We start from the raw sequence: 14,555 nt of genomic DNA on the forward strand, positions 1-14,555 counted from the left end.
AAGTGAATAGTGATTACTAAAATAAGAATCATCTCTTACTATTACTAAAATATTTTATGCAAACTTCCAAGCTTGAGAAAATATTTTCAATAAATTAACTAAAATTATAATAATATTTTTACTTTGATTAATTCTTTTCTAAAATATTTCAAATAAAACGAACACCTCTTGTGTCTATTACTCGAAAAAAAAAACCTCCAAAGAAGGAAAAAAAATAAAAAAATCAGCCTGTTAACTTTATCAACCAAAGCATCACACTCGCTTTCTCGTTCACGCGCTTCACCATTTCCTTCACTACACCAAAAGAACTGCGAAAAGAAAGACACAAGTGAAAAAAATCTGATTGAATCAATATAGGTTTAGGGCTATCCCTAATCGGGATATTGTTAAACCCAATTCGGTGTTAAGATCAATCAAGATGGGCACGAATTCGTTATCTTCAGAATCAATTACCGATCTTGATCAACAGATCGAGCAACTCATGCAGTGCAAGCCCCTCTCTGAACCTCAGGTTTTGCTCAATTCAATTTCTGCTTGATTTAGGAAAAATTGAATCGAATTCCCTAATTTAACAGTTGATAACTTGGTTTAGTGTTTTTAATTGTTTTTTAGTAGTTGGATTCAACTGTATTTAGTAATTTTGAAATTTACTAGTTTCTTTTATTTTTTATTTTAGTTTTTTTTGGCTTCTGGTAGAGAGAAAATATAGTGATAAAAATAGAAATGATTTGCAAAATAATTACTACTTTCTTTTACTGACGGGGTCACGATAGGATTTTTGGCAGTCAATGCGGGAAGATTTAGGATTTTTTTAAAAAAATTTGGTTAATGCATGTTTTTTTTTTCTTTATCGTAAAAAATGGTGAGTTAATATTTTTTTTTGATCTGTTTCGATGTAGGTTAGGACATTATGCGAGAAAGCTAAGGAGATACTAATGCAGGAAAGCAATGTTCAGGTTTAACTCATTTTTTTTATTGAATTCAATTGCTCTGTTGTCGCATGCTGGAATTGGAAGATGTTGAGTTTGTTGATTTGTTTTTGGATGACAGCCTGTGAAAAGCCCTGTGACAATATGTGGCGATATTCATGGGCAGTTTCATGATCTTGCAGAACTTTTTCGTATTGGAGGGAAGGTATCAGTTCTGACTATGACATCACTTTGTAGTTTTTCAACTCTTCTGTTTCAGATGAGGGCTTTGTCTTAGATAGTTTATTGAGACCTGTGCCAAATGCTTTTGAAGATTCAAGTTATCCTGAGGTATAGTCAAGTTGTCATTGGTCAGGAAACTACTTGTTTTTGTTCATTGTGCTGTTTCACCTTGTGTTTTGATTGGTCCCTTGGGTTCATCTATAGAAGTATCTACTATATACAATATATTTTTTTTGGTTCATTAGTTGTTTTATGCTCCTGACTTCGTTACTATCTAATTCCCTGATTAGACTCGTGACCATTTTAAAATTTATTGACAGTGTCCTGACACCAATTACTTGTTTATGGGGGATTATGTGGATCGTGGCTATTATTCTGTTGAAACCGTGACGGTATGTACATAATTCATCCAGTCATTTGCTTTTCATTGCTTTATTAAACTGATTAGTATTAGATAGGCTGTATGTCATTCCACTCTTTGCTTACATATACTAACAGAAAGAAGCATAGATATCCATGATAGACTAGTGGCCTTGATTATATTACAAAACTTCTTTTACCTACAAAAACTCAAAAAGGACCCTTGTTGCTGAGGCTCGTTCCTCTTCCCACAATATCGTGATAGGGCTGCAGTAGCTGGAGAAATAATTTAAAAATAGTTTAGTGGCACAATTAAATGTTCTTCATGTGTTAATTCGAATTTGATGTAAGGGATAATGCCAATGCTTGTGGCCAATTTTAAGAGCTGGTGATAATTTTTGAGCAATGATCCTTGAATTTCTGACTGGCTTTTCTTTGATGTTTGGTTTGGCTAATATAAATTGCATGTTGACATTCTATGCCTCCTGTTTGAGGTAATTATTTCAAATACTACCTTTCTAAACTGTGCTTCTACCCAATCTGAGCATAGAAAATGTCTGACACTTGGAAGATTTAAATTGGTGACACTTATTGATATATTTTTCCAGCTCTTGGTGGCATTGAAAGTGCGCTATCATCATAGGATTACCATTCTCAGAGGAAACCATGAAAGTCGCCAGGTACTTTATTTTTTGTGAACTTTTTCATCATGAGTTTTTATTTATACTGACCACTGTGGTAATGCTTGGATCCTGTGTGGGTCTTTCTATTTCTTTTATAAACGCTTCTGTTGTAAACTTGTAATCTGGATTTATAATTTTAGGCAGTTTAGTGTATGATAGACATTTCATCATCTAGATTTTTCACTTAATTCCTGGAGGTGGATGTTCAATGGAGGTTTCTAGAAGATGTGATACTTAGTTTTATTTTGGACAGTTGAAGTTAAATGTTAATTTGTACTAATTGTGTTTACTTTAAATTGTGGGCTGTGCCTGCATATGGAAATACTGATTGCTTACATCGTTTTTTCTCCATGCAGATTACTCAAGTTTATGGGTTTTATGATGAATGTCTAAGAAAGTAAGTTTTTTGTTTGCAACCTTTATTAGTTGGCTATAAGTTTTAGTAGTGCTGATATTTTCTAATAATAAGTGTGCAGCACATGCTGGACATGCAATTATAATGCATATGTAGCATATGTCAATTTGTTTATTTTTTTTTAATGATTTTATCCATTGGAATTTATCAGCAATGTTCTTACAGTTGCATTAAAGTCTATTTTTTTGGTTCCAATAACTAACCTTTTTTTGCTGCATTGGTATTAATAATCCTTGCAAGCATTTTTAATTTTCCTCCTACTTTTGCTTGTTTGAGTAATGCATTTGGTGGGATCCTTGTAAAAGTTTTTGGTCAAGTTTTGACAAAGTTCAAATTTGCATAACTCAACAGCTATTTAGAGAAAAAAAAGATAGCACCATTGGAAAATAGTGGTATTGAAGTTTTACAAGTTGACAACTTTTGACTTGTAGGTTCCTTTTTCATCAATGTAATACATTCATGCTGGGATAAATTTTTTACATTTAAAGAACCTCTGGCATCCTACCCCCCCTACTTGGGATTACTGTGCATTCTTTTCTCTTGTTCAGCTCTATCCTTTTTTTTCTTCCATGTATCAAGTCCATTCAACAATTTGCTCAAAGGATGTAGTAACATATTAATGTGCTTCACAACTACTTTGCTGTAGTTGGGCTTGTCTTAATCCAAATTAGATGCTCCTTTGGAAATTTTTCGCCGATTTCGTACATCTTCATTGCTTGTGAAGTTTCTTGATTATCTGGTTAAAATTAGGTAATACAATTAGATGGGCACAAATTAGATGCTCCCTTGGAATTTCTGTTGCTGGTTTCTTACATCTTCATTGCTTGTGAAGTTTCTGGATTATCTGGTCAAAGTTTCTTTCATTACAGCATATTCATGTGCATAGCATTTGACTGCTTTTGTTGCTGATACAGAACACTTCCTTCTCTATCTGTTTATACATTTTGACATGCACTTCTTTTTTGCTACATATAACTTCACTTCTTATAAGGTAGGGCTAGCACTTTGTTATAATTCAAAGTGCGCTAATATAGTGATGGAAACAGTTGATAAATGTGCAAAACAAGTATTGATTATAAGTGGTATTATTGTGGGAGACTAGTTTGTTGAATTTGTCTGAGCTGCTGTTGGTATGCCCTTGTAGATCCACTGCAATAATTTGACACATCTAACATACTATCGTGCAGTATTTTTGTAAATTTTCGATCTTTTCTTTCAAATCTCTTATATTACTCTTTTCTTATGACTTGTTACAGGTATGGTAATGCTAATGTTTGGAAGATCTTCACCGACCTTTTTGACTATTTCCCATTGACTGCATTGGTTAGTAAGACTTTCTATTTCTGGGGCCTACTATTGATTTTGTAAGTAGTAAAAAAAAGAAAAAAAGAACTGGGTGTGTGGGAAAATACATTGGGAGATATTAACCAACCTGCTCTAATCTTTTAGCTGACTCATGTTGAGTTCTTTTTTGTTTTTCATTTTCAAATCTCACTGTTATGACTGTTATGCTTGCTTTGATAGCGTTGTTAAATTAGCCTTTTGAGGCTGTATCATTTGGTCAATCATCACTGTGTATTTCCTAGTATTGTGGTCTTTGGAAGCTCCAGCTTACACTTCTTCATGTTCCAAAATGATCCTTCTAAAATGGTGTGATTTGCCCATCTTATGAGTTTGGCTAGAAGATTTCCTGGTTTAGTGTTATTTACAAATGTGGTCATCACAAATTTTTCATTTCTCACTACATATATCACCAGAAATCGTCTCATATTATTTTGAGGAATCTCTTGGGTGAATTTTGCAGCTTTATTTGGTGTTTAAGAAAGCTAAGATCAACTAGAGTGTTGGAAGTTAGTGACAGTAGAAAGCTAATGGTTTGATGGAAGTTGAAATGTATCATTGGTTATTGGCTATATTTAGTAACTCCTGAAACTCTTCTTTTTCCTATTTTGCTTCATAGGTTGAGTCTGAAATATTTTGTTTACATGGTGGATTGTCCCCAACTATAGAGACTCTTGATAACATAAGAAACTTTGATCGTGTTCAAGAGGTTCCTCATGAAGGAGCCATGTGTGATCTGCTGTGGTCTGATCCAGATGACAGGTGTGGTTGGGGTATATCACCTCGTGGTGCCGGGTATACCTTTGGCCAGGTAACTTGAGCTTCACGCATTCTATCTCTATTCATGCAAAGAATGTGTTGTTTTTATCGAAGTTACAATGGTGACCTCATTTCTCCTGAGTTCTCTTCATCTACGTTTGTTATTTTATGCAGGATATATCTGAGCAATTTAATCATGTGAACAGCTTGAAGTTGATTGCTAGAGCACATCAGCTTGTTATGGATGGATTTAATTGGGCACATGTAATCACCATTCTTGAAATTCATGAATAGTATTTGCACTTTCATGTTTGGAATGAAAATGAGGTTTGGGAATGACATTGTTTCTTCGGTGCAGGAACAAAAGGTGGTTACCATATTTAGTGCACCTAATTATTGTTACCGCTGTGGAAACATGGCCTCCATACTGGAAGTTGATGACTGCAAGGGCCACACATTCATCCAGGTAAATATGTCATCCACTGATATTCTTCACATGATCTTACATAATTTCAGTGCCAGCTTCTCATTTTGGATTTTTGGTGCATTACAGTTTGAGCCAGCTCCCAGGAGGGGAGAACCTGATGTTACCCGTAGAACTCCTGATTACTTCCTGTAAGCAGCCTTTTGTAATACCACCACCACTTCCTCACCCACCCACCCAACCCCAAATCCCTACCTCATGCTCAGATGGTTGTGGATCCTAGTTACTTTGGGTCTATCAAATTTAAGTTCTAGTATGCCTTGCCGATGGTCATGGGATGAGAAAAAGCCTGTATTATAGTAGGCAAGTTGGATGCTTTTTCTTTCCTGTCTTGCCTTTTCTTTCCTGTCTTGTGCTTGAAACCACGCTGGATATTTTTGTGGGAATCAGCTATAAGCTGATGCACAGTGAAGCATTAGAATGTAAGGTATCCCTGTTTCATATTTAGCTTTCCTTCTGGGGCCTCTATGGCGACAATGAGGTTGACGGCTACTTGATGCTCCATGCTAGAGTTTTTCTAATGGTGCTCGCTCTTCTGTGATTGAGCGCATGGATGCTTCGTTGAAATTAAGAACGATCACCACTTGGATTTTAATTTCTCGCCAAGGGCAAGTAAATTTCATCCCCAGTTTAATTTGCTATGCTCATTGCACGTTTCAAGTCCTCATGGAAACCCAAAGATTGCCTAAATGATCTATAAATCCGGAGTCATCAGCACTGATGTTGTGTTTAACTACATTATGACTTGTGCGAGAGAAAACACACACTATATTATTATGACTCTAAAATGGATTGCGACATTCGTCCTAGGACCTTCCCAAAATTCTGATTCTACTACAATTGCCACCTGGTGACAAAAGAGGCCACAAGAAAGCAATCGGAGGGTATAGGCTGCAAATGGAGCAATGGCATTTTCTGGACAGGATCAGTTGCCAAGGGAGAGGTGTCTTCATCGACGAAAAAAATTATGCAATTATATATAAGATGAAGGTATGATAAATTCACCCTAGGATCTTTACAACCTCAGATACGAAAAGAGAGATGGAACAAGATCCACCACAGACCATGCGAGGCCTGAGTATTGGAGGAATCTAATGCCCGTGTCAACATCAAATGAGCCCTGAGATGAGAAAACGGGTAACTTCTTAATATAACCTGATTGCTTAAGCTCTTCCATCTTTTTACCAGTAACTGATCCTTTTAGCATGGGGATGTAGCTGGTTGATTTTATAGGAATGCCCAAGGTGTTTGATACAATAGGAAGGATCCATTTTGCCAGCGCCTTGCTGCAGTACTTCACAATGAGTATTGTTGGTATCCCCACGAGCATTCTTCCAAGAAAGGCTGAAAGAGGGAGTTGTGGTGTAAATATACGGGGCACTGATTCATGGTGGAACTGGTGGTAGGTTTGCTGGACGCCGGCCACCTGAAAAATATTGCAAATTTACCTCATGAATGTTAACTAAGTAGCTTGTTTCATAACAGTAGTAAAATCAATATTAACTAAGTAGCTTGTTTCATAATAGTAATAAAATGGTATTTCAGACTTGATAAGATATGCTTGATAAAAACTTCACTGACATCTGCAAGTTAAAAAAAGAAATAGCATCTAAATGACATCCATGTTCTGCTACTAAAATTAATTGACAGGAATACTCAAGCCTCAAGGCATAGAATGCATGGCTGTTCTTTGTTCTCACCACATAACCACAATTAGTATATAAAAAATTTATCTCAAAGGATAAGGCAGTGCACAGTCTGCAAGTAGTTTCATTGTGCCAGCAATCGCTATCTAATAGTTGATAGAGATTTCATTGTGTAATAAAGAATGATGAATGAAAAGACTTCACCATGGTGAGAAAGGAGAGGGGGATTTTAAACAATTTTAGGAAGTTGATGCTTCGGATATGATGCTTCATTATTGAACCGGAGGACTGGCTTATACATTGGTACACTCCTTTTCTCTATGCATTCTATGTGCGGTCTCTTTGATTACGCCTGGTTAGTGTCCAAGGACAAACAAGACAGATACAAAAGAAATAGATATGTGTTTGGTTGAAGAGACAAAGATAAAAATAATATGTCCAGGACATTTTTTGGAGTGAATTTTTGTACTTTTAAAACAAGAAGTACAAGGAGACATGCCCCCTCTATCCCCACTATCTTCATCTGTTGTGTCCCAAAATAGCAACCAGACGACACCTTTATGATCTTGAAATTGAATTTGTAATTCATGTTATCACATACACCAAGCCTCAAACTTTTTTCCCCCCTATTTTCTTCCCACTACATGCACCGATACATGTTCTCACTCTTGGCTATATCCTAAATGATTTTGTGCTAGCCTTTAAAGAATTGTTTCCAAGAATGTACATCATTAATTCCCAGCATCAAGTTTCTCCTTGGCACTATGTGATTGCTGAGATGCATTGTAGGCAAGCTATTGCATTGTCATCATGGAGACAAGAACCTTGTGGAATTTTCCACCTACCTTGTTGTTTTATCCCTTTTTTTGTCACACCAATAATTCCTCTCACCCCTAACTCTCTTACTATCTTCACTATCTTCACTATCCTAGCCTTTGCCTTTTCGTTCTATGCCAAGATTAGTAATGGTCTAAGTGCCTTTTTCCTTCCCTTTCACGAATAATCAGCAGAAAGATAATGGTGGAATTATTTATCTTACTTCGCTAAATATATTTTCCTTTATGCATGGAACACGGTTTCACTCTTGTGAGATTTTATTTTTCTAATATTTATTAAGGTTAATCAAAATGCCTCCAAAGTTCCACTGTTTCTACTTTCAGGATGTTCTCTCAAGTCACAACAATGTAGACTTTCAACTTTTCCTATTTCAAAGAATGATGATCATAAGAAAATATAAAAGTGCAAATACTTCCCACTGCATGATAATTGATATAACAGAAAAGGCAGACAAATAAAGCTAAGCATTATTCCAAAGGTAATGGGTGAGTGATTGCTTACTATTCCAAATGCAACACCATCGAAGGCTGTGTGGAACTCAAAGCTTGGAGTTGGAAGTTCTGGAGTCGGATAAGCAAAAAGCAATAAAAGGCTTAGGGCGGCCCAGAAGGTTGTCACTGCAAGTGAAATAGTACATTCATAACGAGAAGACAACAATTGCAAATTTATCCAGATTAAAAATTTTGATGCTGGTATTTGAACAGGGAGTGCGATTTCATGTTATACCTTCTTTGAACAAGGTGAGGTCAAAAGTAAGTACAAAATTCATAATTCAAGCACTAAAGAATCATCCCCTGTAACCTAAACAACCCCAATCAAATTATTAACAATATCCTGAGTCACGATTCAGTAAAAAGATGTGTGTCCCTAAAGAGGGTAAATAATTAGAACCCTCAAATTCTTTTCAATATAATGGGATACCGGTATTTGCATACCTTTTCTCCATTTGAGAGGAAGAAAGCTTGAGGACAATCATTTGTAACCTGCCAGCAGGCAAAATTCCATCTTGGTATTGGTTGTATGAAGTTCATCCAACTAACTCATTCTAGGATTGCTGGCTCTGCACTAGGCATCCATAGAGGCATCCATAGAGTTTTCATGTTTCTCCAAACATGTATCTTGGTTTGTCTCCAACAGTCTTCCTATTTGTCAAAAATTTCATGTCTTGCTCACCAACTTTGGAGCTGATGGGCTATTCAGAAATTTTGATTGGTATTCAAAGCCTCATATGGGAATTTGTTCAAATGTGAATAGACTGAAGAGGGAAAAGGACTCTAGAATTATGATAACATGGGAAGAAGGTAGCGTTCTTCTGTGAAGGTTTTGCTTAATCATACTCATCAAACATGCATTCCTTCCATAAATTTTTGCCACTTGATTGGCTTGAAAACAATTTAATAGTTCTAAAAGTAGCTTCTGCAAATCAAAATTTGAAAACTATGAATGCTAGAACCACAAGATTACATACCATTTTGTCCCGAGACTACGAAACTGTCGACATAATCATGGACGGATAGCCAAAAGGAAAGGATCACAAAACCAACAGCAAGACCAGCTATGATATCAATTCCACTGTGCATTCCGAGGTAAATTCTTCCTAACAAGAAAAAAAAAATTTCATTTTGGGAAAATCTAAAAGGAAAAACTGATAATGCTGCCAAAAATTATGAAAGACAACTACACATACCCAAACCAGTGAGGCAAACAATCAAGCAAACAACGGCAAATCCCGCAAATTTCAAAGAGGCATCTTCATTTTGGGTATAGGATAAAACATAGTGCAATAGGTATCTGGAAAATTATTTAAAGAGAGTACAGTTAGTCCAATAATAAAAATGCTGTAGAATGTTGAGGTGCAAATTTCAAAGCAATATAATAACCACATTTGAGTTTTTGAGGAGACAACAACCAACTAATTAATATTACAATCATACCACTGCTAGAACCTTGAAAAAATTGAAAATAGAAGGGAGACGAAAGAAAAAAGAAAAAAGCAAGATCAGCTTTATATCAATAAGCAATAATCAGGAGCTTAGCTACAGAAGTATTATTCAGTATTCTTGACTAGGGAAAAAAACAACTTCTCTAGTTTCTTTGGAACATGGACAATGCCTCATAAATTACCTACTGGTATTCTTCAATTACTTGAATAACACAAAACGGTCAGATGCCTGGTAAATCCTATAACCCATGTCAAAAACCGCATTGCAAAGATGAGTACGAAAGGAGGAAGATGACTACCCAGATAAGCAAACTGTGTTAAGAGTGTGGGAAGAAGGCAATCCATATTCCAAAGCATTCTCCTGCTCATCTTTTGTGGCAGTTATTCTCCTAACAGGAGGACAAGAGGGTCGAGGAGCTGATACCACATCCTATGATAAATAAAATATCAACAGTGAGCAGATAAAATAAAGAAAGCCTGTAGCCTTACAGTTCATCTTCCAAATCAAAGACATTAACAGCAAAAGAAATGGCATGGATCGGGTAAGAAAGAAAGTAAATAAGTACCTTTATGCAGTTTCCTGAATAATCACAGAGAGACATTAAAAGGGTCATTTGCCTAGCCAACTTGCCATGCCCACTCTACATTGTGAACCCAAAAACCACTCAATTATTACCAAAACAACAATAAAATCCAAAATAACCTCTAAACAGAAATAAATAAAGCATACCCAGAAGAGCAAAGGAAGAAAAGCAGTGTAGAAAGGCACAGAAACAACACAGGATAATCCAGAGAATAAAGCATCCAAAAATCCATGCTGATATTTCTGCAAATAAGAGCAACAAAAAATGAGAAAAATGAAAAAATAAATCCCACACACAGAATTCAATACAAAAGAAGAATATCTGGGTTGTGTTTATATTGATGAAAAGTGATAGAAACCTGGATCTGGAGGATGATAGGAGTGCCAGTGATGACATGGTGAGAAACCCAAGGTTGGACCAAAGTTCTAAGCTTTCGAGTGACATCAAGGGATGAAGATAAAACAATCCACGACACAATCCCACAAAGTGCCAAACCTTGCCATAATGATATGCTCTCCATTAATTAATCAGTATCTCTTAGATTCCCTCCTAAAAAAGAGGGATCAAAGAAAGTAAACAAAAAGGAGAAAGCAATAGAACCAGCCAACGCAAGAAAGAATTTGGACTCGGCAGGTTTGAATGTTTACTCTCCTCTCTTTTTTTCCTCTTAATTTTTTATTGTGATTCTTTTCGAGGAAGCAGCCGGCAGGGCTTCGGTGGATTTGGCAGGCGGAAGAACGAACAACAAACACGAAAAGAAAATTGTATGGATGAGAAACAAAAAGGTTGAATAAATTTAAAAAAGAAAAGGAAAGGAAACTAGTAATATTAACATTTTAGCTCGTGCTACTAAATTACATGTTAACGGTAATACACTTTTTTTTTTTGTTCAAAAGGAATTTTTTTAAAATGATTTTTTTTTATTTTTTTCAAATCATTTTAATATGTTAATATAAAAATTAATTTTAAAAATTATTATTTTAATATATTTTTAAATAAAAAAATACTTTAAAAAACATCTACAACCACAATCCTTCTTAATCATTCTCTAAATATAATAATAAAAAAAATTCGTGTGAATTTTGCAACACTTTATAAAAAGGTAATGATTAAACTTGTTGCTTGTATGATAATATACCAAAATATATGTTGTTGCATATGAATACTTATTAAATTTTATTCCATCAAATAAAATAACAATTTAAAATAATATTAACACATAAATTTCACAATTTAAAAGCAATATTAACACATAAATTTCACAGTGACACCAAACCATTATATTTAGAATAAATCTATTGCAACTTAATCCTCTCAACTTCATTGTAATATATCAATTCTGGCTTTATTCTATTTAAAAATAAATTCTACAATCACATTTTATCCTAAGACTGTCATGCAACGCTCACAAACCCATAACATTTCAAATATCGCAACACAAATATGCATAATGCATCAAAATATTTTAAGAATATCAAAATATTAATTTGAAGTTTGAAATTAACCTTTAGGTATCATTGAAGTAGCTGCAAAGCTGTCAGAAATAACTCAAAATAGTGGTGGTGCATGACAAACACGATGATAATAGTTTTTTTTAGTTATTGTTAATTTATTTAATTATATGCTTGTATAAGTCTTTTAATTTATACTTTGAATTTTTTATGTAATTTTTTTTATCAAAATAGCTTGCATAGCCATGTTTTTTTTATAAAAAAAAAATTACTACCCATGATGGAGCATAGGTCAAATAATCAGTATGTGTGTGTGTTAGGACAATACTTTCTTTAATTTAAAAACAAATATATAAATAAATTGTTTGGATTCTCTCTAATTTATTTTTTATTTTGATTTTTATCCTTATTCTTTTAATTATAATTTTTTGTTTTGGATCCTTTCATGTAATTGGTTTTTATCCCTACTTCATTTTTTAACGTTTAATTTATTGAAAATTAAGCTTTGCAGTTTTTATTTCAGATGTGGTTCGGCATAAACACGAATGCTTATTTATATTTTATTAGTTGAGAGAGAGAGAGAGAGAGAGGGGAAAGACAATAATAATTGATATATAAGAATCAGTCTAAAAAACTTGACATAATTTAAATCATCATAGGTTTAAACATTGAAGAAGTAGAATGGAATTCTTTTTTTTTTTTTTAACTTCCATTCACCTTATTATGAATCAAAACAAGAAGGGCCTTATTTTCTTCCTCTCTCTTTGATTATTCTCCCCTCCTCTTAAAATTTCCAAATATACTGCAAGTTTCACAAAAAAAACAATAACAGAGAACTCAATCTTAACGTCCAAATAATGTTAAATTTCTAATTCCTTCTCTGGGAATTTATCAAATAAGAGTTGTTTTTTACTGAGAAGGTTCCTGGAACGTTCATGGCAGCCATGCAAACTTGACCAAAATGGTGAAGTCTCACTCGTGTACAATATCTATATGTAATTGACTTCAAACGGAAGAGAAATAACTGACCATTTAAACTGACATTTCATATTTTGTTTATGGTTGAAAAATTGACATTAGACTAAGGCAAGTAGGCAAGATACAGAGTGATTGAGACGATTTCCATATCCCGTTGATATTTCTTTATTCTTCTTATTCCCATCATGCGCTCAGCACACCAGATGATCCACAAGAATGGTGCAAGGATTCGACCTATAACCGTACCGTCCATCCTACCCTGTTGGTGGCCGGGTTAGCACCTCTCCTCGCCTCTTTTTTCCAACCCTCCACCAGGATTAGCATTTCCCAACAAAGCTACCGGCGAGAAAACAGGTCTTTTGTGAGATTTCGTTTCAATGATCAGCGGAAGTCTAGCTATGGATCCCCTTATTTCCATCCTATCTACTAATTTAGTTTTTTCAAGCATTTTTCGAAATTCCTTTCAAAATCTGCACCCAGAGTTTATCCGGTTGTGTTAATAAACCCCATCCTAGCTTCATGATAAGAGCCTCGTTATTTTCCTTAGCTTTCCTAATACCTAGACCGCTGTTTTTTTTAGGTCCTATCCCAACGCACCAAATAAGGCTTTTTTTACACCTGATCCAGAAAGAAAAGCTCTGGTTTGCTTTTCAATCTCTTCACAAACCGGACAAGGAAGAGCTGTAGTCTGCATTGTATAGGGTGGTACGATTGTTTTTTAAAATATTTTTGTTTTAGAAAAATATTAAAATAATATATTTTTTATTTTTAAAATTTACACATCAAAATAATTTAAAAATATTAAAAAATTTATCTGGAATAAAAAACAATTTAAATTTTAATAAAAAATTGGTTGAAAGTGACTTAATTGGACACTTGCATTGGTCCCACGTTAAACAAAATTAAGAAGGGCCCGAGGGACAGTTGGGCAAGTGTGACGGTCTCTCCAATGCTGTCCACATTAATGCAGCCAACAAATATCTGTTTGCTTGTTTATGAGCTTAGCTGTGGTCTTGTAGTTCAAGCCAGAATCTCCGAGTCCCAGAAGATATACTCATTTTGGGCAAGAGACAAGAGCCTCACAATGAAACAGATCTTAATTTAAAATGTGGCTGAAAAAAAAGGGAGAAATTTTATAATTTTAAAATTGAAAAAATTATCTACATGACCCACCATGATAAAGTCATGCTTCTGGGGCACAGCGATTCCTACACTCAAGACAAGAACATGCAAGTCACCATAGCCTTTAATCACTTTGGAGAAGGGCTTGTCCAGAGAATGCCAAGGTAAATAAAAAAGTTAAAACAATTATTTGTTTTTTCTTAATTACGAAAGTGTTGATTGGTGGGGTAATTAGCTAACAACATGCTCTTTATCAGCCATCCAGGTGTCGATAATCTTTCAAGATTTGAAACTAATTAGTATTTGCTCACATTTTCAGATGCAGACACGGGTATTTCCATGTGGTCAACAATGACTACACCCATTGGGAAATGTACGCCATTGGAGGGAGTGCTAACCCGACCATCAACAGCCAAGGCAATAGATTTGTTGCGCCCGACATCAGGTTCAGTAAGGAGGTAAGAGCTGAGAACCCATTTATTGCCCAACTGAAATAACTAACTTCCTTGTGATACTCAATGCCGAAAAGGCTTTGCTTTTGTAAGCCTTAAATGGGACAAACCCTAACACATTTATGATTTTTTATTGATGCAGGTAACAAAACATGAAGACGCACCAGATCAATATAAATTTTTATCATCCTATATCTATATATATCCTTATATAAATTATGGCATATTATTTATTTAATTTAAGTAATTAATTAATACATGTTGAAAGAGAAGCATTTTAATTACCTGAAAGGAATAGGCTGAAAAAGAACTTTTATACTATTAAATCCATGATGAATCCTCTCGGTTTA

At 34.7% G+C, this 14,555-nt stretch overlaps 3 protein-coding genes across 4 annotated transcripts; 2 read left to right on the forward strand and 1 right to left on the reverse strand.

Moving 5' to 3' along the window:
- The first annotated feature begins 216 nt into the window (after nt 1-216).
- Nucleotides 217-5,640, forward strand: LOC7455625 (serine/threonine-protein phosphatase PP2A catalytic subunit). Of its 2 annotated transcripts, XM_002309247.4 has the most exons (11): nt 217-511; nt 900-956; nt 1,051-1,134; nt 1,472-1,543; nt 2,120-2,191; nt 2,551-2,591; nt 3,866-3,932; nt 4,570-4,761; nt 4,884-4,973; nt 5,068-5,175; nt 5,263-5,640. In XM_002309247.4, exons 1-11 carry the CDS (start codon nt 419-421, stop codon nt 5,326-5,328), a joined length of 942 nt encoding a protein of 313 aa, XP_002309283.1. In that variant the 5' UTR covers nt 217-418; the 3' UTR covers nt 5,329-5,640. The 2 variants fall into 2 exon arrangements, with proteins under 2 accessions (XP_002309283.1, XP_024459428.1); XM_024603660.2 differs by lacking the exons at nt 217-511; nt 900-956 and having other exon boundaries at nt 1,111-1,259.
- Nucleotides 5,641-6,141: 501 nt separating this feature from the next.
- Nucleotides 6,142-10,996, reverse strand: LOC7455624 (lipid phosphate phosphatase delta). Its single transcript, XM_002308312.4, has 8 exons — nt 10,561-10,996; nt 10,349-10,444; nt 10,185-10,259; nt 9,918-10,048; nt 9,364-9,467; nt 9,145-9,273; nt 8,178-8,293; nt 6,142-6,619 (listed from the first exon to the last, which is right to left on the reverse strand). Exons 1-8 carry the CDS (start codon nt 10,720-10,722, stop codon nt 6,209-6,211), a joined length of 1,224 nt encoding a protein of 407 aa, XP_002308348.2. The 5' UTR covers nt 10,723-10,996; the 3' UTR covers nt 6,142-6,208.
- A 2,799-nt stretch (nt 10,997-13,795) lies between these two features.
- On the forward strand, nt 13,796-14,443 carry LOC112327994 (probable pectate lyase 18). Its single transcript, XM_024603756.1, has 3 exons — nt 13,796-13,917; nt 14,073-14,211; nt 14,348-14,443. The coding sequence occupies exons 1-3, from the start codon at nt 13,796-13,798 to the stop codon at nt 14,441-14,443; spliced, it is 357 nt and encodes a 118-aa protein (XP_024459524.1).
- The last annotated feature ends 112 nt before the right edge of the window (nt 14,444-14,555 follow it).

The sequence above is a fragment of the Populus trichocarpa genome, chromosome 6, assembly GCF_000002775.5.
Source record: "Populus trichocarpa isolate Nisqually-1 chromosome 6, P.trichocarpa_v4.1, whole genome shotgun sequence".
Classification (NCBI taxonomy): domain Eukaryota; kingdom Viridiplantae; phylum Streptophyta; class Magnoliopsida; order Malpighiales; family Salicaceae; genus Populus; species Populus trichocarpa.